At 39.5% G+C, this 26,444-nt stretch overlaps 1 protein-coding gene across 2 annotated transcripts in view; it reads left to right on the forward strand.

The window, feature by feature from the left end:
• Positions 1-608: 608 nt before the first annotated feature.
• pidd1 (p53-induced death domain protein 1) overlaps positions 609-26,444 on the forward strand; it is a 28,042-nt gene continuing 2,206 nt past the window's right edge. Inside the window, exons 1-15 of one of the 2 annotated variants that reach the window (XM_034176356.1) lie at positions 609-734; positions 854-1,474; positions 1,611-2,024; positions 2,921-3,073; positions 3,193-3,244; positions 3,360-3,561; positions 4,524-4,673; positions 4,804-4,977; positions 5,068-5,215; positions 5,296-5,431; positions 5,530-5,680; positions 8,189-8,312; positions 8,440-8,555; positions 17,454-17,561; positions 21,550-21,746. In XM_034176356.1, coding sequence (XP_034032247.1) covers positions 970-1,474; positions 1,611-2,024; positions 2,921-3,073; positions 3,193-3,244; positions 3,360-3,561; positions 4,524-4,673; positions 4,804-4,977; positions 5,068-5,215; positions 5,296-5,431; positions 5,530-5,680; positions 8,189-8,312; positions 8,440-8,555; positions 17,454-17,561; positions 21,550-21,746 — 2,630 coding nt within the window. In that variant the 5' untranslated portion in view covers positions 609-734; positions 854-969. Of the gene's footprint in view, positions 1,475-1,610; positions 2,025-2,920; positions 3,074-3,192; positions 3,245-3,359; positions 3,562-4,523; positions 4,674-4,803; positions 4,978-5,067; positions 5,216-5,295; positions 5,432-5,529; positions 5,681-8,188; positions 8,313-8,439; positions 8,556-17,453; positions 17,562-21,549; positions 21,747-26,444 lie in introns of both variants that reach the window. The other variant, XM_034176355.1, reaches the window with a different exon arrangement.

Genomic DNA, 26,444 nt, shown 5'->3' on the forward strand with positions numbered 1-26,444 from the left:
CGCTTGTGTTTGAATCACTGAACTCTACACTACGGTAGTGTAGAGTTCAGTGGTTTGAATGATGTTTTTTTTTTTTTAATTTTGAGTGGTTTTCCCACTTCCGTTTTGGTGTAAAATATGAATAAAGTTTATTCAAAATTACGTATTTTATTTTAACCATAATATATATATATATATATATATATATATATATATATATATATATATATATATATATATATATATATATATGTATATATATATATGTTACAGTCTATTTTTCAAAAAAAAAATCACATTATATATACATTACTAAATTGCAATTTATTTACTTATTTATAATTATTGCATTTTTTTTGGCACTTTTGCGATACACCCCCCCCCCCCACACACACACACACACACACACACACACACACACACGAGGACAAAGAAGAGTAAGCAGCGCCACCATATGGCCGAGCAGGAAGTGACAGTTACTGCACTGTGGCGAAAGTGCTCGTCCCGTCCTGAATTGAATCTTTGGCGGCGTTGGCAAACAGGCGCTCGTTCTGTTTACAATAGCAGCCGGAGAGGCGGGGTTTCAACATTGTTGATAAAACAGAAGAGCAGCCTCTTCCAGCCGGCGGACAGAGTAGAACAAAACGAACGCGCTGTCATGGGAATAAGGAAGTCATCTACAGACTGGACCGAGACCAGGACGGCTCGGAGAAGCAATTCTGGATTATTTTAATGTCCGTTTATGAACCACAGAGGTAACGTTATTATATTGGGATTTCTCAGACACCCAGATACTATTTAATGTTAAAATACTGAGACTATTTCGTAGCTACTGTGATCTGTTAACTGTATGTGGCTTCATGTGACAATGAAGGTCCTGAGCACGCGTTCATCACGCAGAGTCTGGGGTCCAAAGTGGACTAGAGGGATATTATCAGCTTCCATCAATGGAGAGAGACCGTGAAGAGGAAGCAGGCGTGAAAGAAGAGGATGGAGATGAGCCAGTCTGCTGGAGGAGAATCAGACTCTTCCATGGATGGTCTGGCCTGTGGAATCAGGAATGGACATCTTTCTTCATGTGAGGAGGAGTTAGGGATAAAAACACTGAATCGTGCAGAGGTTGTGGAGCCAGATGAGAGTTTGGTTGCTCCTTCTAGCCTTATGGACACCTTTGGTCCTTCATTATCAAGCCTCTCCTCCTCTCTGTCCTCCACTCATCATCATAGTACATTTTCTTCATCGTCTTCCTCTTCATTATCTCTGTCTCCACCGTTGCCTCCCTCTGTGGAGCTCTCGGCTGTGCTGACTGATACCAGGCTGACCCTAGATGTGTACCAGGGAGGGACAGCAGCCGTGCCGCTGCTATGGGAGTCCATCCCCGGCCGGCTGAAGGCCCTTCAGTATGTCAGGCTGGGCTCTGAGGAGAAAACCGGGCTCGATGGTGCACTGGAAGTCATACCACATCTCACACAACTCTGCTCGCTGGCTATTCGAGGTTAGTGTTGTTCATTTTCCTTAACCATTCCATTATGTAATTTTCTTAGTAAATACTGTACTTTTTTTCCTCTGATGTCTTCCAACTTGATGCTAATTTCTTTGCTTTTGTCTGTGTTTGCCTTTTGTAATTCAAGGTCACCGTTTTTACAGTGCACAAGGTGACCCTTTACCTGGACTCCTCACCACTTTACCTGGGTCCATTTCCTCCCTTTCTCTTCTGGTGCACCTGGACCTCTCCTTCAACCAACTCACCTGCCTGCCTCCCTGCTTGCTCAGATTGCCAGTGCTGTCCTCCTTGCTTCTCTGTCACAACTGCCTCTCTTCTTTGCCTCCTGATCTGGGACAGCTGTCCTCCCTCACAGATTTCTCTCTCCTTGGGAACCAGCTGGTCTGTCTCACTTCAAGTGTTGGTCAGCTGAAAGCGCTGCAGAAACTCGATGTTTCATATAACCTCCTTGAGCACCTACCTGATGAAATTGGATGTCTGGGAGATCTTATTACACTGGAGTTGTCTCATAACAAAATGAAGCGGCTACCAGAGACCATGGGTAAGTGTGTGAGGGTGAGTAGGAAGAAAGTTCACTGCTTGGTTGCGAAAGTCCAGGGAGGACTTGTATGGAAATTTACCAAAGTCAGTCAGTGATTCAGATTCTTTATTGTCATTGTAACAAGTACTGCGAAAGGTAAGGTGCAAGCCTTTCAGTGCAAATGTAAACCACACGGAGACTTAAAAGGTCTGGGGGAGAAAAGAAAATAAACATAAAATTTAACAGAGTGAAAAGGTGTGTTCAAAGCGCAAATAAAAAAAAATATAAATACATAGTAGCAAAAAAGAGATCGTATATAAAAAAAAATGAAAAGTATGTACAAAGCTGTGGATATTTCTGTGGCAGTGATTGATTGTGTCCACAAAATTTTCATCATTAATTCTGTAAAATCTATTGCACTACTAGTACTTCACATTAAAGTCTAAAATTTTGGATTTGGAATCTGATAGATACATGACATAATAATTTGTAGTTATTGTATGATATACATACATTTTCAACTGCTTATGTGGGATTGGGTCGTGGGGTATTGTATGATATATTTGTTAAAAATAGGAATCTTGGCACAGTGGCACATGTCTGGGCTTGTTCAGGAACATGTAAAGTAGTCCTTTTCTTTGCATATGATTTATGGCCATTGTTGCTTGTCCCAAGGTCATGGTAGCCATTGGGCCGTTGTTGTTTGTTTTGTAATTACCTGTACAATTACACATGTTCTCTTTAATTGACCAGTTTGTTACTTCATATACTTGTATATCATCACAAAAGAATTACTACCACCAGTATATAATATATGCAAACAACTAGTATGGCAAAATGGGGAGTTTGTGGGCTTGTTTGCATATCTATTATTTTGTATGACGTTATTAATGCAGCATTTATTATATGTTGTGCAGGCTCTCTCCTTTCCCTCAGGGAACTCATTGTCCACAGCAATGACCTGCGCCTGATGCCACAGTGCCTGAATAAACTGCCTCTGCTGAAAATAGACATGCGTAACAATCCTTTGGGACAACCCCCAACCCCTCCTCCTCTCCCACTCACATCAGGTGTGCATACAAAAAAAAAGGCATTATAGGTTAAGTAATTATCTTATGCAGTATTGATATTAACTTTAGCATACTTTCAATTACATTATTATTATTTCTTATATATGTATATTTTACAGATAAAACAGAGACAAAAATCCCAGAGTTGCATCTTGGGTTTAATCAGCACAGGTACAGTACGACGTTTTGTAAGGTAGCACGTATTTTTCTAATTGGTTATGAATCATGGCAATGAAGGCTTTGATTAGATTGAGATTAAAGACGTCATTCATCTTTTGCTCCTTAGTTTCTCTGTTTCGTCTGCTGGGTGTCATGTGTTTCTCCCAGGGGGGGCTGAGCTGCTGTTCCCCCCAGGGTGCCTGCTGACGACTACAACGCTGGCATGGGTTGAAAAAACGCCAGAACGGAAGTGGGTGCGACTAGAGGAGCATGACATCTTACTGAGTCGTCCACTGGAACTTCGTCCTCATGGAATTACATTCTTAAAGGTTAAAAACAATATTATAGCATATTTGTTGCAGATTTTCCACATCAGTTTCAATTAATTACATGATATATTTATTACAATCACTATTGTACATATAACGTTGAGCAGCTGTTGCAGTGATTAGATAATTCATTGACAAAGATTAGGAAAAAATCTTTCATTTTAAAGGATTTATCTTTGGGGTTTTGGACTGTTGCTTGGAAAAAACACTAATTTGAAGATGTCAGTCTTGACTCTGGGATATATGTATGCTACATAAATAATAGGTCTGCAACTAATGATTATTATTGTAATTGATTAATCTAATGAATATTTTCTTGATTGATCACTTAGCTATGGATTTTTAAAAAGCTATTCTATTAATTATTTTGTGATTTGTCATTTATCTTTTAGTTATTTACCAGTAAATCATAACCATAAATTCTAACTTTCAGCTTTCCTTCAAATGTTTTGTCATAAAAAGCATTTATTTTAGAAATTAATACCAACATTCCCAACATAAGGGATATGTATCGCAAAAAAATGAAAAGGCAGTGATGGAAAAAATATGGCACAAAATCTTGCATGCAGCTTTGCATTTTCCTGAGACACAAAAAGACAGAAAATCTGACTGGAACATTTCACCAGGCTCCAACTAACAGTCATTTTATCAATTAATCTGTTGATTATTTTCTAGATTAATGCATTAGTTAAAATGTCATAAAATGGTGAAGAATATCAATCAGCATTTCTAAAAGCCCTAGGTGCCATCATCAATGTCTTCTTTTGTCCACAGACCAAAGTTATTCAGTTTACCATCAGGTAGAAATAAATAAACCAGAAAATACTCACATTTAAGCACCTGAAATCAGAGAAATTGGAGATTTAAAAAAGACTCAAAATGATTAATCGAATACCAAAATAGTTGGTGATTAATTTAGTCATTTATTAAGGTAAATCATCTTAACGTTGTAATCATTACAGCCAGTGGAGGTGTGTGTGTCGTATCATCGGACCAAAAAAGGAGAGGTGGTTGTGCGGAAATTTGATGGCCAGTCATGGAACACCCTTCCCACTGTGCTCAGGAGAGGAAGTCAGAATCATAGCTGCCATCCAGGAGGACACCCGGCCAGGGTGAGCATAAAACCTGTCATATAAAGCATTTAGTGCAATACCAGTGGATCTTTTCATTGACAGAACGAATGGAAATATTGGACATGATGTTCATGCTGAAAGAAATAAAATCACCTACTTTGGTTTACAGCTGGCCTGCTGCTCGGTGACCCAGTTCTCATGGTTTATGGCAGTGTCCCGCCCAATCAGGGACAGTTGCTCTGTTACACCTTCGGGGGCATTGCTGGTGTCCAGCGCCGATCCTGGTATTAAACTTCACTTCCCTCCACATGCTACTGTGCAAACGCGTGTTATAACTTTACAGGTAAACAATGATAAGCACGACTGTACCTTTACAGTGTCGGTCTGTTGTTGTGAATGCTGGTCTGCAAAGCTTTGCATGGATTTTCTCCAGGTGCTGTGCGTGTCCCTGTCAGAGGTACAGTCGCTGTGCGGCGATCCTCACGCTAGTGTTAGTCCTCTACTCTGCCTCTCTCAGACTCCCAGCATACATTTCCTGCAGCCTGTCAAGGTTCAGGTGCCTTTGCCGTCTGGAGTCACAGGTAAAACATGCTGTCTGTCCTCCAACGTGTTTCTGGCCAAAGGTATAAGCGTGTTCTTGACATGCATGTTGATTCTGCAGGCCATACAGTTGATAAGTCCTGTTTACGTCTTCTACATGGTGACCCCACTGCCCAAACCTGGACTGATATCACATCACAAGTGTCTCTCTACATCACCCACTTGTATGCCATTTTCTACATTACACACTTCTCCTGGTAAGATTCTCTTTTTGGCTCCTAAGGTACAGTACCTGTGATGTATATTTGACATATCCATAGTATTACAGTGTGGCATTGCGTGTCCTCTTATACAGGTACTGGCTGTGGTACACCACTCAGCGCTGTGTTAGCGGGGCTGTCAGGAAGGTTTATCAAAGGCTAAAACAGTTTAAAGTCCAGTTTGTTGTCCTCCAGCGGAAAAGTGATCCTGCACAAGTTCTCCTGCAGTGTTTACCTGCTAATAAGGTTTGTAACAATTAACAAACAGGCAACACCTTTACAGCAAAGTTTCTTGATGACTCAAGATAGTACATTGAAGAAACAGCATTAATGATTGTGAGATATTTAGAAAAAATCAGTACTGGAATCTAGTGATTGCTGGAAGCTCTGTGTAACACAACAGAAATTTCAGCGGGTTCCCTCCCTCCTTTTCTCATGGGTCCATTCATGTGTCTTATGTTGTCATTGGTGTGAAGGGAAAACATTTCCCCAACTTTGGCGTCAGCCCAATTACCAGCCATTACAAAAACCTGTGCACTACAAAGTTTGATTATATTGGAAACATGCACAATGCATGTTATTAGGTTGTCTGTACTTTTACCAGCAATGTCAGTGGGTTCATACAGAACATACATGTTTTGGACATGATGGTTCTGAAGCATGTTCTTGAGGGTAATAGTTCAAACATGTGATGACCAGGGTGGGATGAGGCTCTGAGGTTGCTTTGGGCTCTCCTGAGGCAGTGGGTGCAGTAAATGGCCTCGAGAGTGGAGAGGGCAACCACTGAGGTTTTGGGTGATGTTCATGATCCTTTGGAGTGCTTTCCTCTCAGCAGCAGTGCAGCTGGTGAACCACAGCAAAATGCCATAGCTCAGGACTGATTCGATGGAGCACTGGTAGAAAGACACCAACAGCCTCACTGACACTTTTTTCTTCCTGAGAAGTCTCGTTAAGTACAGTCTCTGTTGAGCCTTTCTCAGGAGTGCAGTGGTGTTTGCTGTCCAGGTCAGGTCCTCCTTGATGTGGGTACCCAGGAACCCGAAGTCTGAGATCCTCTCCACATATTCTCTGTTTATGCAGATTGGCTGAATATCTGGTTTATTTCTCCTGAAATCTATTGTTAGTTCTTTGGTCTTAGAGGTGTTGAGGATCGGGTAGTTCTCTGCACACCATACCGACAGCGGCTGGACCTCCTCCCAGTATGCAGTCTCCTCCCCTCCTGAGATAAGCCCTACCACAGTTGTGTCGTCACCAAACTTCATGATGGCATTACTTGGGTGGGTGGGGGTGCCGATGTGAGTGTAGAGTAGGGGGCTCAGCAGACAGCCCTGGGGGGATCTGATGGTGAGGCTCGGTGCTGAGGAGAGATGGGGTCGTACTCTGACTTGCTGAGGGCGATCTGTCAAAAAGTCTCTGATCCAGTAGCAGATATGTTGAGAGAGTCTCAAGTCCAGAGGTTTTGTGACCAGTCTCTTTGGTATGATGGTATTAAAAGCAGAGTTGAAGTCTAGAGCAGTCTGGCATAGCTCCCCTGCTGTTCCAGGTGTGTTACTGTGGTGTAGAGGGCTGTAGCTGTTGCTTCCTCTGTGGACTGGTTAACTGATGTGGGTCAAGTGTGGATGGCAGGCTTGTTGTGATGTGACTGTGAACCATGAAGGAATTATGGAAATTTTTACATCCAGTTCTTCCATTTTCAGAGGCCATATGTAATTGGATAAACAAAATATAAAGACTGTTTTTAATACAAATTATTACTTTTACAGCCAGGTATCATTAGACAACTCAGGGGATGTCTATCTGAACATTTCTGCAACTATGTCTTTTACTTCATTTACACCAATTCACCAATTATTAAGATTAAGGTATGGTAGTGTTTAGAAAATCTGGATGGAGCAGGCACATCTCAAAAAGCTGAGCGATTGTGCAAGAAGGAAACTACTGAAGGAAGACAGCCATGACAACTCTGAAGGAGTTACAGGCCTCTGTGACTGTAGGAACTGTGTGTAATGCAACTTTTGTCTGTTGCATCAACAATGTGGTGTATAGAGGAATGAAGAGGTAAGTCCTTGAGATGACAACACCACCTAGAGGAGATTCCAGTCTGACTCTGGTTAGTTCACCAGCCAAGGCTAGTACCCATTTACAGTTGGGTGGACTGAGACAATAAAGATTGTCTTGTTCAAGGATGCAGATGGGTAATGTGAGTGGACTTTGAAACCAGCTCCTTAGCCACTGTTCTACCTTGTCATTGTCCAAATACTTATGTACCTGGCTATGCTTTTATAAAATTTTGTCCACAACTTTTGCAGACAAACAGTGGCCTCAGTGGCGACTAGGACACTGCAATTAGCAGCAACTTTTCACAAGTAACATGATAGGCCTGTCTGGCTTTATGTTATGTTATGATGATTTTGCATACTGCATGCCAACATGGCAAAAAATTAAATAAAAAAAAATAGTCTTTCATTTTCACTTTTTCCTATCATAATCCAAAATGTCAGAAGTGAATATGGAGTAGTTTTTCCAGTTATTTAAGGAAATTTTGCAGACCCACTCTGACTGACATATTGATTAATGGAGGTTGTCATTGACAACCTCCATTAATCCTATACTTATCTTGCTGATCGCAAGGAAAAAGTTGCCTCTAACTTTCAGGTCATTGGGTAGTTCATTAAGTACATCTCTGAAAGGGGTTTGGTCTTTGGATTCAAGCGGTTGAATGCTGGAGCAGCTAATGCGATGCTTCATGTCCAGGTGGACACCAGAGTGCAGACTTTATCAGCGCAATATGATGGACCACAGCCTTCTGACCTGTGTGACCTGCTAGAAGGAGAGCAGTTCTTTGCTGGATTTGAAAGGGGTTTAGATATCAGCGCAGGTTTGTAGTAGTCCTGGGGGATGTATCGTAAATTTAATTTCATCCTCTGCACACTTGTGATTTGCATTTTGTTATACATTTTATAGATTAAGTAAGAAGTCTTGAGATGATATCCTGTTTTCTCCAGACAGACCCGATTGTGTCGGGGGGAGACTGTGTTTTGTGTTCTACTCCAGACTGAAGAATCTGAAGGAAGTGTACATTTGTCCAGCTCAGGGTCAGAAGGTTCCAGTGAGGGGACAAGTAAGAGACACATTATATTAAATGTCAAAATATCAGAAAACAATGGCTTCTGCAGCATTGTTTGTGTATGTATATGGTGTATGTATGTACAGTGTCTTTTATACGTAGGAACTAATAACTGTCATTGCATAGTATGAATAATAACAATAGTAATGTAATAATTATGAATTATTACATTATAATGTTTATAATGTATATAATTATTATTACATTATAATAATTATTATAAATATGTGTATACCTCGGATTCTGGAATTGGCAAGAGTTCATGACTCCCGCTGGATGGGGTGCCATCCATTGCAGGTTAGTTCCCCAGCCAAGGACACTACCTATATATAGGCCAGTGGACTGGGACAAAGCAGATGGAGTGTCTTGTTCACCGACACAGATGGATAGTGTGACTGGAAATTGGATTCAGGTCGACATGTTGGTAGCTCAACTCCTTATCTCACTGCGCTACCTGCTGTGCAATAATAAGTAATTAAGTAACTAAGTGACCAAAGGGGTGCACACAAAGTAGATAAAATAGTAAAAGAATTAAAAACATAAAATGGATCATAAACACAATAATATTAAAAAGAACAAGAAGGCACAAACACAAAACCACAGAATAGGACAGGAAATGAAAAGATTAGGGGATTGGAAAGGGCAGAGAATACAAATAGATTTTAACCTAGATTTAAAGGCAGAAATGGTGGGGGCACATCTGACAGCTGGAGGCAGCTGGTTCCACAGTCGTGGGGTGGCGACTGCAAAACCTCAATCACTTCTCTGAGCCATGACCGTGGCGCATGGAGAAGACCTTTGCCTGAGGAGCTGAGAGACCTGGGGACTGAGTGGTGCTGGACAAGTTCAGAAATATAACCAGGGGCCAGTCCATGAAGAGCCTTAAATACAATTAATAAAACCTTGCGCTAAATTCTAAAAATAACAGGGTGCCTGTTGAGAAAGTGAATGCACGGACCCACGTTAGGGGGCGTAAATGAGCGGTCAATAGGAATACCAATAAATAATTTATTATGCAAAAGTGCAAACAGGTTACAAATATGCTGAGTCCAATTAATAACAGAAAATGGTGACACGTGGGCAGGCCCGAGGGTAGGAGACGCCTATCCAGAGAAGAGCCGGAACCCACGAAGTTCCACTGCCAGCCGGAGGCCTGCAATACACCAGAGCCACCAAGTCCTGGTACCCCAGGTAGCCACCGCTCGAGGCTGTTGGACCGGTACTGCTGGCAGGAGCAAAAACAGATTAGGTGGGTGTGTGTACACCCAGCAAACAGTCAGCAAAACTCAGTAATCCTCCTGAAGGAATAAATCCAAATACTCCCAGAGTGCAGAGGAAAACTGGAAAACGTGCAGTGTCAATTGAAATACTTAGCAAGTAAGAAGTGAGGAGTGGAGACGCCAATTCCTCCAAACTTCCCACAAACCCGGCTATGAGCTGTAAGTATATAAATCACAACTGCAAAGATTTCAGTAGCAATGAATGTGCGTACGGCACAAAACGGCTGAGTAGGTTTACCTGTGTGGTAAGCTGATAACTCGGCAGAGTTATGGTGTCTCTCCCAGGCTTTTATGGATGTGGTGATGAGTGATGACAGACAGCTGATGACGGCCTAACGGGCACACCTGGTGATACCAAAAAGGCCAGTGCCCCCTCTAGATGCCCAAATGCTGCCAACATGGCAGAGCGCCATCTGGTGGTGGGCCAGCAGTACCTCCTCTTCAGCGGCCCACACAACAGAGCCATTGTAAGGGGCCAGGATGGGGGGGTGATATGTTCCCATTTCCTACCACCAATCAGCAGTCTGGCAGCAGCGTTTTGTACGATCTGCAAATGTGTAGGTAGGGACTGAGGAAGGCCAAGGTAGAGAGAGTTGCAGTAATCCAGCCATGATGTAATAAAGGCATAAATTACTTTCTGTAGATCATTACCTCCGCCAAGGAGATTATGTTTTCGGTCGAGTTTTTGTCTGTCTGTCTGTCTGTCTGATTGTCAGCAGGATAACTCAAAAAATTTTGAACGGATTTTGATGAAATTTTGTGGAGTGGTTGGAAATGACAAGAGGAACAAGTGATTAAATTTTAGTGGTGATCCGAATCACGATCCGGATCCAGGAATTTTTTAAAGGATTCTTCACCATTGTGGGATAGGGGGAATTTTGACATTCTAGTTTCTAACTCCATAAAAAACAAGGCAGAAAGGCTTGAAAAAAATTAGGGCATAACATAGTCAAATATTCTATCAAACAACAAAGTTTGGTGACGATCGTATCCGGATTCCGGATCTGGTAGTCCAGAATATGCAAAAATATAGGGAAAATAGAAAATGTGTCAGTGTGAGGGGACGAATGAAGCTAGAGATGCACAACTAACACCAAATTGTAGCTGAATCTGTACTGATTCAGTAAGGTGTCATCAGATTTGATGTAGCTTCAAATGTTATGGAGCTAGATCCAGAAGAACACCGGCATTACCGAAAAATCGTTTTTATACAATAACCTTTGAACTAATAAAGACATAAAAGTGATTCCAAGTTCTAGTGGTATGTTTTCATGGTCAAGGATGTCAAATATAAAGGAAAGAAAAGTGTATGTATCATAGTTTTGGTTGTAACACTGAATTGTTGAATAGATCACTGTGCCAAGGAAGGAATCTCTTTAGGGTCAGTGACCCTATGGCCTTGTGTAGCACATGCAACACTTAAAAAATAGTTCTATTTCAGAATTTACTGTTATTTATTTAGAGAAGTGTTTCATAAAAGTTAAAAAATTAATATATTTGCAGTTTTGTTGAATAATAAATTGAATTTTGTCTCTTATTTGTTTTTGTCTATAAGCACATGCAATATCAATATCAGTGCTCAGATGACAGTAGCTTCTGGGAAAGGTGCAAGTTGCAATAAACTGTGATGCCAAGCGCTAAGGATACATGCTATCCAGTCACAGCAGATGAAAGTTTTTTACTCATGAGCAAACATCATTGTTAGACTTTTTTAGGTTCAATGATTCCACGGTGTGTAGATGTTATGGCGTCAGTGACCCCATAGCCTTGGCGGAGGTTTGCACTCTCCGAGTGCTTCTAGTTAAATAATCAGAAGGTTTCAAACGAGAGATAATTCTTAACTGATAAAAACTGTTCTTAACAACAGTTTATATATCTGTCAAAACAGAGCACCGAGTCAAGAATGACACCCAAGTTTTTTGCATAAGGTTCGACGTACGAGGTGAGTTGAGCTAATTTATCAGTAACAGTGCTTCTGGATTTTGGAGGACCAAAAATGATAACTTCTGTTTTATCACTGTTTAAGTGGAGGAAGTTACTTGCCATCCAGCTATTAATGTCTTCAAGACAGTTGAGAAGAGACTGGAGTTACTATATTTTAGGGGGAGGTACAACTGTGAGTCATCTGCATCATCTGTGAGACATTATACTTTCTGATGATGTCCCCTAATGGGAGCATATACAGGCAGAAAAGGACTGGACCCAAGATGGACCCCTGAGAGACCCCATAGGAGACAGGAGCAGAAGGTGAGGAAAGTGACCAGTGGACACGGAAAATGTCCTATGCTTCAGATAAGAGCAGAACCAGAGTAGTGCTGTCCCCGTAATGCCAACCCACTGCTCAAGGCGGTCGAGGAGAATCTTGTAATCTACAGTGTCAAATGCGGCGCTAAGGTCCAATAAAATCTGGACAGTGTTATCAGTATCTAAAGTGAGTAGCAGGTCAGTTGTCACTTTAAGCACGGCTGTCTCAGTACTGTGGACGGCCCTAAAGCTGGATTGAAAAGTATATATAGTGAGTGGACAGGAAGGGAAGCAGCTGTAACAAAACAGCTTTTACCAACACAGTGGAAATGAAGGGAAGCCTAAAAATGGGACGGTAGTTATTTAGGCATTTAGCATCCAGGTTGTGTTTCATAAGCAAGGGTTGGACAACTGCATGCTTGAAACATGCAGACCCGGTACCAGGTGAAAGACATGAATTTATCTTTACTTGAATGCTGTGGCCAACCACATCAAAGGCACCCTTTATGATGTGGTAGGGGACATCAAGAGGAGATGATGTAGGTTTCATATGCAGTACTAAGTCCTTAAGACCAGTTAGAGAAATAAGTTGAAATTGGTTAAAGGTGGTTGTAGCACCTGAGCAGGTGGTTGTAGCACCTGAGCAGACAGGTAGAGTGACAGGTTAAGTGGAGCTAAACACAAATCTGATATTTTCAATTTTATTAGTTAAAAAAACTTCAAAAATTTATCAGGTGTCGATGGAAACTTCAGCTACTGGGGAAACTGAAGGGTTGATGAATGAGTTTTTTTTTTTTTTTTTTTTTTGTACTAAACAAAATTTTGGGTCTATCAAAAATGTTTACTGATTAAATCAGACAAATATTTGACTCTGGCCTTTTTGGCTGCTGCCTGAAAGGAAACTATAGAAGATTTAAAAATTTTCAAGGAGACTGTAAGCTTAACACCAGGCCTGCCTAAGTGAGTGTGTAGTCTCATCTAACCAGTACTGAGATTTGAGTTTAGGGCTTTTGTATCTAAGAGGAGCTACAGAATCCAGTATGGATAAGCGGGATGAATAGAATAGGACAATTAATTCATCAGGATGAGAGGTAAAGTTGATGAAATTGCAGTTTCAACAGCCTTGCTCTGAAAACTGTCAAAAAACTAATGCAGTAAGGGAGTTAACATGATGGGGATAGCAGTCTGAGGCTCTGGCACTATGCAGGGGGTTGGAAAGAGTGACATCAAATATAATAGTACTAACAATAATAACGCCAACAAGAGCAATCAGAGATTTCTGATGTCCACCAGTCGTGATCTGGATCACCTCCAAAATGCAGTGGAGTCTTGAGAATCCATGAAGTGGTTTTGACGAAATCCTTCAAAACATATATGAAGTGAAATCTTGATCCAGAATCCAGATCCAGATCACCTCCAAAATTCAGTGGAGTCTTCCATACCCTAATATGTGTCTGGTGCAAATTTTGTGAGTAGTTTTGAAGTAATCCTTCAAAGTCTATATAAAATGAAATCTTGATCCAGAATCTGGATTGGGATCACCTCCAAAATTTAATGGCGCCTTCTTTGGGCTAATATCTATCTGTGGTAAAAAGTTTGTCAAAATCCATGCAGTAGTTTTGATGTAATCCTGCTACCAGACAGACAGACAAATAAATAAACAGAGATGATTTTATTACGTCCTTGGCAGACGTAATTAAAAAGAAGACTACACACTTTTTCACTGCTTTAGGGCAGCCTTTCTCAAAGATTGGTCGGTGGACCATGAGCAACTCCTATTGGTTTGTGAGCATATTGGTAAAATATCGCATTTTAAAACTGATATCATATTCCTCTCATTTAAAGGAGAAACAGATATAACAGAACAATGCTATTTGTTTGTTGTTATTAGGTTGTAATTTGTAATAAGTTGGAGTGGTAAGGAGAACTATTGTTTTTAGATATTTGGGAAGTTAGATGGTCTACGAGATTTTTTTTTTTTTTTTTTTTTAATTGGGGCAGCACAGTGGATTAGTGGTTAGCATTGTTGCCTCACAGCAAAAAGGTCATGGGATTGATTCCCACCTGTGACCTTACTGTATGGAGTTTGCATGTGGCCTTGCAATAGACTGGCATCCTGTTCATGTCCTGTAACTGCTGGTATATGCTCCAACCCCCCGTGACCTTTAATTGGAGTTACCGGGTATAGAAAATGGATGGATGATCCTTGGTGTGAAAAAGTTTGAGAAACACTCCCTTAGGGATGTTCTTCTCTGCAGTTTACCTAAACAAGTCACAGTTATACAAAGGAGCAATATGCAGCCAGTGAGCAGTCCCCTGGTCCCAATTTCAGATCTTCACATGCTCTCATGGTCATGAGCTGTGGAAGGAGCACAAACCTAATGTGCATATTTTACTGGTGGGAGCAAGCACACACACAAACATAGGAGGACTTGCAAACTTCATGCTGAAAGGACCCAGCTGAAATCAAACCTGGGCCCTTCTTGCTCTGAGACAAGAGAACATACCTTGTTACACATTCTGATGCCTTTCATCCTTAGACTTAGATGACTTTATTCATCCCACCAGGGGAAATTGGTTTCAGCAGCTTGCGTACTGACACACAAAAACACAGTAACCACCCAATACAAAAATACATAGAAAATAAGTTAGCCAAAAAAAAAAAAAAAAAATAGAATACCATGGGATACATTGTCATCACAACCATTTAATATATATATTAAAAAAACCTTACAAAGAGTTAAAGAGACGAATAGCAGAGGGAATAAAAGATTTTAACAAATGGTTCGTCTTGCAGACAGGTGAAACATAGCAACGACCTGAAGGCAACAGGGAGAATTCACCTGCCAGCACATGACCAGGAGAAGACAAAATACAATTTACCTGGCCAAGGGGAGGATTTTCCCTTTGAGCCTTGATCTTTGATCTTGCTTTCTTTATTTCTTATTCTGCGTGTGTGTGTGTGTGTCTCAGTTGTTGGATTTTAAGTAACTTTATGTCAGTAAATAGGGTAACAGTGATTTTGAGTAACTGATAGATTTCAAGAAATACTAACTGTTTAACTTGACAGTAACTGACTGTAACTAGGTACCTGTAGTGGAGAAAATTATATGTAGAAACTGAATGACCAGCTTGACATAAAAGTAACAAATTCACTAACTTAGTGGTTGTAGGTACAGTGGTATGTAAAAATCTGGGCACCTCTGATGATTCCAGTGATTTTCCTTTATAAATCATTGGTTGTTTGGATCAGCAATTTCAGTTAAATATATCATATAGCAGATGAACACAGTGATATTTGAGAAGTGAAATGAAGTTTCTAGTATTTACAGAAAGTGTGCAATAATTATTTAAACAAAATTAGACAGGTGCATAAATTTGGGCACCCTTGTCATTTTATTGATTTGAATACATTTAGCACTCATTATTGGAACACAAAATTGGGTTGCAAAGCTCATTGACCCTTGACCTCCTTACACAGGTGAATCCAATTATGAGGGTATTTAAGGTGGCCATTTGCAAATGTTTCTCCTCTTTGCTTCTCTTCTAATGAGTGGCAACATGGGAGCCTCTAAACAACTCTCAAATGACCTGAAAACAAAGATTGTTCAACATCATGGTTTAGGGGAAGGAAACAAAAAGCTATCTCAGAGATTTCATCTGTCAGCTTCCACTGTGAGAAACATAGTGAGGAAATGGAAGACCGCAGGCACAGTACTAGTTAAGGCCCGAAGTGGCAGGCCAAGAAAAAATTCAGATAAGCTGAAGTGAAGGATGGTGAGAACAGTCATAGTCAACCCACAGACCTGCTCCAGAGACCTACAATCTGATCTTGCATTTTGCACAAAGAGATGCTGTAATGCAGAGGAAGCCTTTTCTGCGTAGACGCCATAAACAGAGTCACTTGAGGTATGCTAAAGCACATTTGGACAAGCCAGCTTCATTTTGGAATAAGGTTCTGTGGACTGATGAACTAAAACTGAGTTATTTGGACATAACAAGGGGCGGCATGCCACACCATTCCAAGAAAAACACTTGCTACCTACAATAAAATTTGGAGGTGGTTCCATCCTGCTGTGTGGCCAGTGCAGGTACTGGGAATCTTGTTAAAGTTGAGGGTCACATGGATACCAGTCAATATCAACAGATTCTTGAGAACAATGTTCAAGAATCAGTGACAGAGTTGAAGTTGCGCTGGGGCTGGAATTTACAGTACGACAATGACCCTAAACACTACTCAAAATCTACTAAGGCATTCATGCAGAGGAACAAGTACAGTGTTCTGGAATGGCCATCTCAGTCCCCAGACCTGAATATTATTGAAAATCTGTGGTGTGATTGTAAGCGGGCTGTCCATGCTCGGAAACCAACAAACTTGAGTTGTTTTGTAAAGAAGAATGGTCCAAAATACCTTCAACCAGAATCCAGATTCTCATTGGAAGCTATAGGAAGCGTTAGGAAGAGGCCATTATTTCTGCAAAAGGAGGATCTACTAAATATTGATGTATTTTTGTGCCCAAATTTATGCACCTGCCTAATTTTGTTTAAATAATTATTGCACACTTTCTGTAAATACTAGAAACTTCATTTCACTTCTCAAATATCAGTGTGTTCTCAGTGTGTTCGTCTGCTATATGATATATTTAACTGAAATTGCTGATCCAAACAACCAATGATTTATAAAAGAAAATCATGGAAATCATCAAGGGTACCCAAACGTTTGCATACAACTGTATCTTGGGAAATAACAGGTACTGAGTGACCTACAGTAACTAAGGGACTTAGAGAAACAGAAACTGAGTGACACAAACTCTGTACTCTTCACTGAATTACAGTAAAAGCCTCCATTGATTGTGATCATGGGGTGGATAATGTCTTTGATCTTTGAGCTTTGCTCTTTTGTCCTGATTCAGTTGATCCCAGTTACACACTCAAAGTATTTAGGATATAAGTTCGGCAAAAACAATAAAGGAATGATCTGCCTCTTGATTCTGATTCATTGATCATGATTACAGGATCAAAGCAAGACAGACATAGAGAAAGAAAGGTGGTAAGAAAAACAGCATCTCCTTAATGAAGTTCAAAGCTCGGGATTAAATGTTGGCTATCAGGATAAAAGGCCACCAGTCAGAAACAAATATCAAGATTAAACGTCAATGATCAGGATTAAAAAAAAAAAAGATACAGCAGGCATCAGAGATAATTGACTCACCATACAATAGAAAAGGGTAAAACCAAAATGTAAACAGCTGTAAGCAGAGGAATTTGGCAAAGATGCATTCTGAGTGTCCTTGTAGTTTGCTAGATTATTTGCTGAGTTGCTCAGACCACATGATGTAATGATTTTTTTTGTCTGCCTTTCCCTCAGGTGTCATTCTATCGAGGTGAAATTCCAAGTAATTTACCACCAGAAGTGGCAAGAAAGAGGAAAGGACTGGACAGCCAGTGGTTTGCAACCCTACCGCTGAGACTTCCTGTCAGTTGGCAGTCCTTCATGTATAAATATAAAAAAATGTGTGTGTGTATGTGTGTATATATATATATATATATATATATATATATATATATATATATATACAGTAGTGTTCAGAATAATAGTAGTGCTATGTGACTAAAAAGATTAGTCCAGGTTTTGAGTATATTTCTTATTGTTAAATGGGAAACAAGGTACCAGTAGATTCTCACAAATCCAACAAGACCAATCATTCCTGATATGCACACTCTTAAGGCTTTGAAATTGGGCTATTAGTAAAAAAAAAAGTAGAAAAGGGGGTGTTCACAATAATAGTAGTGTGGCATTCAGTCAGTGAGTTTGTCAATTTTGTGGAACAAACAGGTGTGAATCAGGTGTCCCCTATTTAAGGATGAAGCCAGCACCTGTTGAACATGCTTTTCTCTTTGAAAGTCTGAGGAAAATGGGACGTTCAAGACATTGTTCAGAAGAACAGCGTAGTTTGATTAAAACGTTGATTGGAGAGGGGAAAACCTATACGCAGGTGCAAAAAATTATAGGCTGTTCATCTACAATGATCTCCAGTGCTTTAAAATGGACAAAAAAAAAAACCAGAGACGCATGGAAGAAAACAGAAAACAACCATCAAAATGGATAGAAGAATAATCAGAATGGCAAAGGCTCACCCATTGATCAGCTCCAGGATGATCAAAGACAGTCTGGAGTTACCTGTAAGTGCTGTGACAGTTAGAAGATGCCTGTGTGAAGCTAATTTATTTGCAAGAATCACCCACAATGTCCTCTCTGTTAAATAAAAGATGTGCAGAAGAGGTTACAATTTGCCAAAGAACACATCAACTGGTCTAAAGAGAAATGGAGGAATATTTTGTGGACTGATGAGAGTAAAATTGTTCTTTTTGGGTCCAAGGGCTGCAGACAGTTTGTGAGACAACCCCCAAACTCTGAATTCAAGCCACAGTTCACAGTGAAGACAGTGAAGCATGGTGGTGCAAGCATCATGATATGGGCATGTTTCTCCTACTATGGTGTTGGGCCTATATTTCGCATACCAGGTATCATGGATCAGTTTGAATATGTCAAAATAGTTGAAGAGGTCATGTTGCCTTATGCTGAAGAGGACATGCCCATGAAATGGGTGTTTCAACAAGACCATGACTCCAAGCACACTAGTAACCAAGCAAAATCTTGGTTCCAAATCAACAAAATTAATGCCTCGCAGATGTGATGAAATCATGAAAAACTGTTGTTATACAACTAAATACTATTTTAGTGATTCACAGGATTGCTAAAAAGCAGTTTGAACATAATAGTTTTGAGTTTGTAGCGTCAACGGCCGATGCTACTATTATTGTGAACACCCCTTTTCTACTTTTTTTTTTACTAATAGCTCAATGTCATAGCCTTAAGAGTGTGCATATCATGAATGCTTGGTCTTGTTGGATTTGTGAGAATCTACTGAATCTACTGGTACCTTGTTTCCCATGTAACAATAAGAAATATACTCAAAACCTGGATTAATCTTTTTAGTCACATAGCACTACTATTATTCTGAACACTACTGTATATAAATATCTACACACAACCCCAATTCCAATGAAGTTGGGACGTTGTGTAAAATGTAAATAAAAACAGAATACAATGATTTGCAAATCCTCTTCAACCTATATTCAATTGAATACACCACAAAGACAAGGTATTTAATGTTCAAACTGATAAACTTTATTGTTTTTGTGCAAATATTTGGTCATTTTGAAGTGGATGCCTGCAACACATTTCAAAAAAGATGGGACAGTGGCAACAAAAGACTGGGAAAGTTGATAAATGCTCAAAGAACACCTAATTAGAAAAGGTGAGTGTCATGATTAGGTATAAAAGGAGCATCCCCAAAAGGGTCAGCCATTCACAAGCAAACATGGGCCGAGGATCACCACTTTGTGAACCACTACGTGAAAAAATAGTCGAACAGTTTAAGAACAATGTTTCTCAAAGTCCAATTGCAAATAATTTAGGGATTCCATCATCTATAGTCCATCATATAATCAGAAGATTCTGAGAATTTGGAGATCTTTCTACATGTAAGCGGCAAGGCCGAAAACCAACATTGAATGCCCGTGACCTTCAATCCCTCAGCATGCACTGCATTAAAAACTGACATCATTGTGTAAAGGATGTTACCGCGTGGGCTCAGGAACACCAGAAAACCATTGTCAGTTAACACAGTTCGTCGCTATAGCTACAAGTGCAAGTTAAAACTATACCGTGCAAAGCGAAAGCCATACATCAACAACATCCAGAAACGCTGCCGCCTTCTCTGGGCCAGAGCTCATTGTAAATGGACAGACGCAAAGTGGAAAAGTGTGCTGTGGTCTGAGTCCACATTTCAAATTGTTTTTGAAAACCATGGATGTTGTGTCCTCTGGACAAAAGAGGAAAAAGACCATCCAGATTGTTACCAGCGCAAAGTTCAAAAGCCAGCATCTGTGATTGTATGGGGGTGTGTTAGTGCCCATGGGATGGGCAACTCGCACATCTGTGATGACACCATCAATGCTGAAAGGTTTTGGAGCAACACATGCTGCCATCCAAGCAACGTCTTTGTCAGGGACGTCCCTGCTTATTTCAGCAAGACAATGCCAAGCCACATTCTGCATGTGTTACAACAGCGTGGCTTCGTAGTAAAAGAGTGCGGGTACTAGACTGGCCTGCCTGCAGTCCAGACCTGTCTCCCATTGAAAATGTGTGGCGCATTATGAAGCGCAATATACGACAATGGAGACCCCGGACTGTTGAACAACTGAAGTCGTACATCAAGCAAGAATGGGAAAGAATTCCACCTACAAAGCTTCAACAATTAGTGTCCTCAGTTCCCAAACACTTATTGAGTGTTGTTAGAAGGAAAGGTGATGTAACACAGTGGTAAACATACCACTGTCCCAGCTTTTTTGAAACGTGTTGCAGGCATCCATTTCAAAATGAGCAAATATTTGCACAAAACAAAGTTTATCAGTTTGAACATTAAATATCTTGTCTTTATGGTGTATTCAGTTAAATATCGGTTAAAGAGGATTTGCAAATCGTACTCTTTTTATTTACATTTTATACAACGTCCCAACTTCAATGGAATTGGGGTTGTGTGTGTGTATGTATGTGTATATATATATATATATATGTGTGTATATATATATATATATGTGTGTATATATATATATATATATGTGTATATATATATATATATATATATATATGTATATATATAAATTACACAGTGCATCCAGAAAGCGCTGCACTTCCACATTTTTTATGCCACAGCCTTATTCCAGAATGGATGAAATTCTTTTTTTTTTTCTTTCTTTCTTTCAAAATTGTACACACAATACCCCAGTTTTTTGGTGATTTTTGTAAATTTATTAAAAATAATAATAATAATAAAAAAAAACTAAGTAATCACATGTGGATAAGTATTCACAGTTTTTGCCATGAAGCTCAAAATTGAGCTCAAGTGCATCCTGTTTCTACTGATCGTCCTTGAGATATTTTCACCGCTTAATTAGAGTTCATCTGGGGTAAATTCAGTTGATTGGATATGATTTGGAAAGGCACACATCTGTCTACATGTATGGTCCCATAGTTGACAGTGCATGTCTATTTACATAGACATTTTTATTAACATTTCTGAAAGTAGATAAATGTTCAAATACTTTACTTTGTTCATGGCAGTTTTAAATTGCCACTCTATGAATATTCAAAATTAGAAAATGCAAGCCTTCCTTCACATTCTTAATTTATTTTGTTCCTTCTTAAACTCATCTGTCAAAATATTTTTTGTGCATGTTCCTTTGGATATAAACCTATTTTAGTAAAGCACCAGCTTAGGCTGCCTATTGGTACAATGAACAAACGGCACTGCAGTGATGTACTTGCTCTGCTGCCTCCTACAACTAATGTCGCTGCCTTACCACTGCAATTGTTGCCTCATTGTTTTTGCCTTTAGGCTGTAAACACTGACAATAGTTACAACTTGGAAGAGCTTCAATATCCTCCTCTGAACCTGGGTGACCCTGAGAGCGGCTACCTAACAGAAGCCAACTTGCTGTCCATCTCTCTTCAAATAGGACAGGACTGGCGCATCATTGGCATCAATCTTGGTTTAAGCTATGAGGAGCTGGACCGCATCCAGTACAAGTTCAGGTAGGTGTAACAGACAATGTAATGGTCATTGAAAATGGTTTGATGGAATCCATACTGATTTGCTATTCATTGATCTGAAATATATCTTTGGTTTGCCTTTTTTTAAACAGTTGTGTTGTAATGGTCTCATGCCATAAGAACTAGAGCCTGACCAATATAGAATTTTTGAAACATTAATCATTTTTTTCATTAAAAACAAAAAACAAAAAAACAAAACGTCTGCAGATCACTTACAAAGTGCAAACATAAAGAGAGTGCAATCAAAATACATAAATTTGTCACACGTGAACCTTAACAAATACCCAACACCAATATACCAACCATAGGCCCTCCAAAATAATAATTAAAATAAATAAGGAAATAATAACAATAATTAAAAATCATGCTCCCATGACAATCATTTTAATCAGGTCCATGATTAAAAAAAATGCATGGCTGCCACACTTTCACAAACCCATCAGCTCTCCCACTAAGACTAAACTTGATTGTTTCAAGTTTTAAGAAAAACATATCTTTCAACCATAAAGAAATAGATGGTGGATATGGAGCTTTCCAGAATAATAATATTCAGCGACATGCTAGCAATGAGGTAAAGACAGTTGCATCCATCTGTGAGTTAGTAAAGGACACAGTGGGGACTCCAGGAACTCCAAAAACAATGATCAGCAGACAGGGCTCCAGCCTGATGCCAAGAACGTTTAGAGATTAAATCAAAATACAAAATCCAATATGACTCACATTTGGGCCAAAGATAAAGCATATGACTTAAGTCACAAGGAGAGGAGTTATATCTATCACACAAATCAGAAACAATGGGCTAAATCTTGGCTAATTTGGACTTTGAAAAGTGCAGCCTGTGTGTTACTTAAATTGAATTAGGGAAAGTCTTGCACAAGATGGTGACGTACAAATTCTATCAACAACCTTGTCCCAGAAACCTTCCCCAAACTCCAGACCCAACTCGTGTTCCCAATTACAGATAGTTTTATTGACTGGATGATTGTCCATTGAAAGAACAAGACGATATATCAGTGACAAAAGAGCTTTCTTATGGGGCATAAGTTCAAAGAGGTCCTCCCATGGATGTTTAGGGGTCTGAGAGGGGACTCTGGAAAAATAGTAGATTCACAATGTCTAATGTGAAAAACTAAATAAATGAGATGAGGGTAGGCCATATAAGGAAGACATGTCAGTAAAATTCAGAAAAATAGTATCCCTAAAAATATCACAAACATTTAATGCCTTTCTTATCCCATAGATGAAATGCAATGTCTAAGAAGGAGGGAGGAAAGAGGTGATTATTACATAATGGGCTAAGAGCAGAAGCAAAAACACATTTGAAGTAACGTGGAAATTGATACCGTATTTTCAGAGATGCAAGTACAACAGGATTATCTGTGTACTGAGACAGGGACACAGGGAGAGACAAAAATAATAAGGATGAGACAGAGGTAGGCAAACAAGACTGAGCTTCTAACTGACAGCAAGTTGTATTGGGATCTATTGACCAATAAATATATTTTTGAATGTTAGCTGCCCAATAATAAAGCATCAAATTACGTAAAGACAGCCCTCCACTAAGTCAACATTTTTGTAGTAATGATTTACGAACCCTGGGAGTTTTACCTCCGCATATAAATGAGAAAATCATTTGATCGATAGGGTTTTGGGTAAGAACAGAGGAATACACTGAAAAAGGTATAAAAACTTGGGTAAAACATTAATTTTCATTATAGTAATCCTACCTAAAAGAGATACTGGTAAATTAACCCATCTTTGAAAATCTGACCTTATATTTGACAATAAATGAGTAATATTGCATTAATAGAATCAGTTGAGGAGATTACAAACGCCATAGACCACAAATTAGATTCAGTTGGAATATTTATAGACCTTAAAAAGGCTTTTGATACAATTAATCATGACATATTAATCAATAAACTTGAACAGTATGGGATTAGGGGGTTGGTGTTGCACTGGGTGAGAAGCTACTTAAGTAACAGAAAACAGTTTGTGAAGTTGGGGGAATATACATCATCATGCTTGGACAATGCTTGTGGCGTCCCACAGGGGTCGGTATTGGGTCCAAAACTGTTTCTAATTTATATAAATGATATTGTCAATGTTTCCAAAATATTAAAATTAGTATTATTTGCAGATGACACGAGCATTTTTTGTTCAGGGGGGGATTTGCAGGAGTTACTGAGGAGGATCAGTATAGAAATGGGAAAATTGAAAATATGGTTTGACAGAAACAAATTATCATTAAACTTAAGTAAAACAAAATACATGTTATTTGGCTATTGTAATACAGACATACAGGTTCAGTTACAAGTCGAGGGGGTAGATATTGAAAGGGTACATGAAAATAAGTTTCTGGGGGTGATAATAGATGATACGATAAACTGGAAGACTCATATAAAACATATACAAAGTAAACTGTCAAGAAGCATTTCAGTTCTAAACAAAGCGAAACATATTCTGCACCACAACTCACTCCGCATTCTTTACTGCTCACTGGTTTTACCATATTTACAGTACTGTGCAGAGGTATGGGGTAATACTTATAAAGGTACAACACAATCACTATCAGTAATGCAGAAAAGAGCTATAAGAATTATTCATAATACTGGCTATAGAGATCATACAAATCCACTATTTTTACAATCCAAATTCTTAAAATTCACAGACTTGGTTCATTTTCAAACAGTACAAATTGTGTATAAAGCAATAAACAATTTACTTCCAGCAAATATTAAAAATATGTTTTTTAACAGATCAGGGGATTACAGTCTGAGGGGGAAATTTAATTTAAAGCATCAGTGGGCACGAACAACATTAAAAGGTTTCTGTATTTCTGTCTGTGGGGTGAGGATGTGGAACAGATTGGGAGTGGGGCTCAAGCAATGTCCAAGCATGAACCAGTTCAAACAGCGGTACAAAAATATGTTTTTTTCTGGGTATAGGGAGGAGGAAGGGTAATGAGGGTTAGGGTGTTTTTGTTTTTTGCTTCGGCTTGTAAATATATAGTATTTTGTATGTAAGTAGGTATGTGTAGGTGTATATTTATGTTTGTGTATATATATGTGTATATATGTATATGTGTATATATGTGTATGTATATGTGTATGTATGTTGATGTGTGTATGTATATATGTATGTATATGTGTATGTGTATGTATATATATATATATTGATATCGGTTTAGGTGTGTAGGAATCTATGTGTATATGTGGCAAAGGGTATTACTGGTTGTGGGGAAGAAGGGGTAGGGATAAATAAGCTGATGCTTCACCCTACCCCTTTTCGGACATGTTGGGTACACAGTAGGAACTTTTTTGTTGTTGTCTTTACTGATCTATCTTGTAATTGTTGTTGTATCAAATGTTCGAAATAAACAGTTTTCATTCATTCATTCATTCAAATATTTGCAGCACGCAGAGCCTGAGGTGAATCAGTTGCATTCAGTCCCAAATACCTAAAACCAGGATGTGTCTGTTTCTTTTTAATTAGCATTTATCTCCTATTATATATATACCAGTATCAGCAGTGGCATGGTGACCCAGTGGTTAGTGCACTTGCTTTCAAAACAGAAGGTGCTCTGTTCAAGACTACCCATACCCATTCTCGTTGTACTGTGGAATTGCATCAGGAAGGGCATCCGGTGTAAATTCTGTGCCAAATCCAAATACAGATTTGTACTGGATTCACTGTGGCAATCCCACGAAATTGGGAGCAGTTAAAAGTACAATAAAAATATATATATATACAGATAGCAGTTTATCAGCAAGTAGCTCATATCGGCTGATTACATTGGTTTGCCCAATTATTGGTGAGGTTCTAAAAAGTACAGTCAGATTTTCATACAAGAAAATAGATCAACCCTAGGTTTGTGTCTCACATGTGCTTTCAGAGAAAGTAGCTTAAATTTCATGTCTTCTTTTGAAGAAAAGCCTTCTCTCTTCTGTTCCAATATGATGGATTCTGTATGCAGAACGGCACCTCGCGCAAAAGAGCGATTTTGCAGAAATAAACGGACGAACACAAAGTTAAAAGTGGGATCACGGTGTAAAAATGACTGTGTTTAAAGCCAGGGAAAAAATAAAGCCAGCAAGCCATGGATGGAAAGGAAGCCAGTGAAAAGGAGCACAGAGGCGGTTGTCCAGGAATGGAGAACAGCAGTGCGCACGCAAAAGAGCAGTTTTGCAGAAATAAACGGACAAACATAAAATCTAAAGTGGGATCATGGTGCGTGTGTTTAAAGCCAGGGAAAAAATAAAGCCAGCGAGCCACGGAGCCAGCAAGGAGCACAGAGGTGACTGTCCAGGAGCCCTTGGTTCAGTTCTAGCTGGTCTGGTGCATTACAGGTGGACAGCAGCCTGGCGCACAGCGCACAACTGCGGGACTGTCCTGGAGCGTCTATTTTTGGACTGCATTTAAAAAATGTGACATCTTTAAATGCTGCTGTGAATCTGTGAATTGAAAACCCAAACTTTAAAGGGACCAGGTGCTCATTAGAATTAAGGGCTAGAGGTTTTGACCAAACCCATCATGCCTAAACATGCGCCAGCGTCGCATTATCATGGCGCTATCACTGCGTTACGTGGCTTAGCGTGGCTGATGCGAGCCATTCGAGGCTCTAATGACAGGTCGGTCATGGCTCACTAGAGGCTGCTACATGGCACATGTGGGGTACAG

The sequence above is a fragment of the Thalassophryne amazonica genome, chromosome 8 (assembly GCF_902500255.1).
Source record: "Thalassophryne amazonica chromosome 8, fThaAma1.1, whole genome shotgun sequence".
Classification (NCBI taxonomy): Eukaryota; Metazoa; Chordata; class Actinopteri; order Batrachoidiformes; family Batrachoididae; genus Thalassophryne; species Thalassophryne amazonica.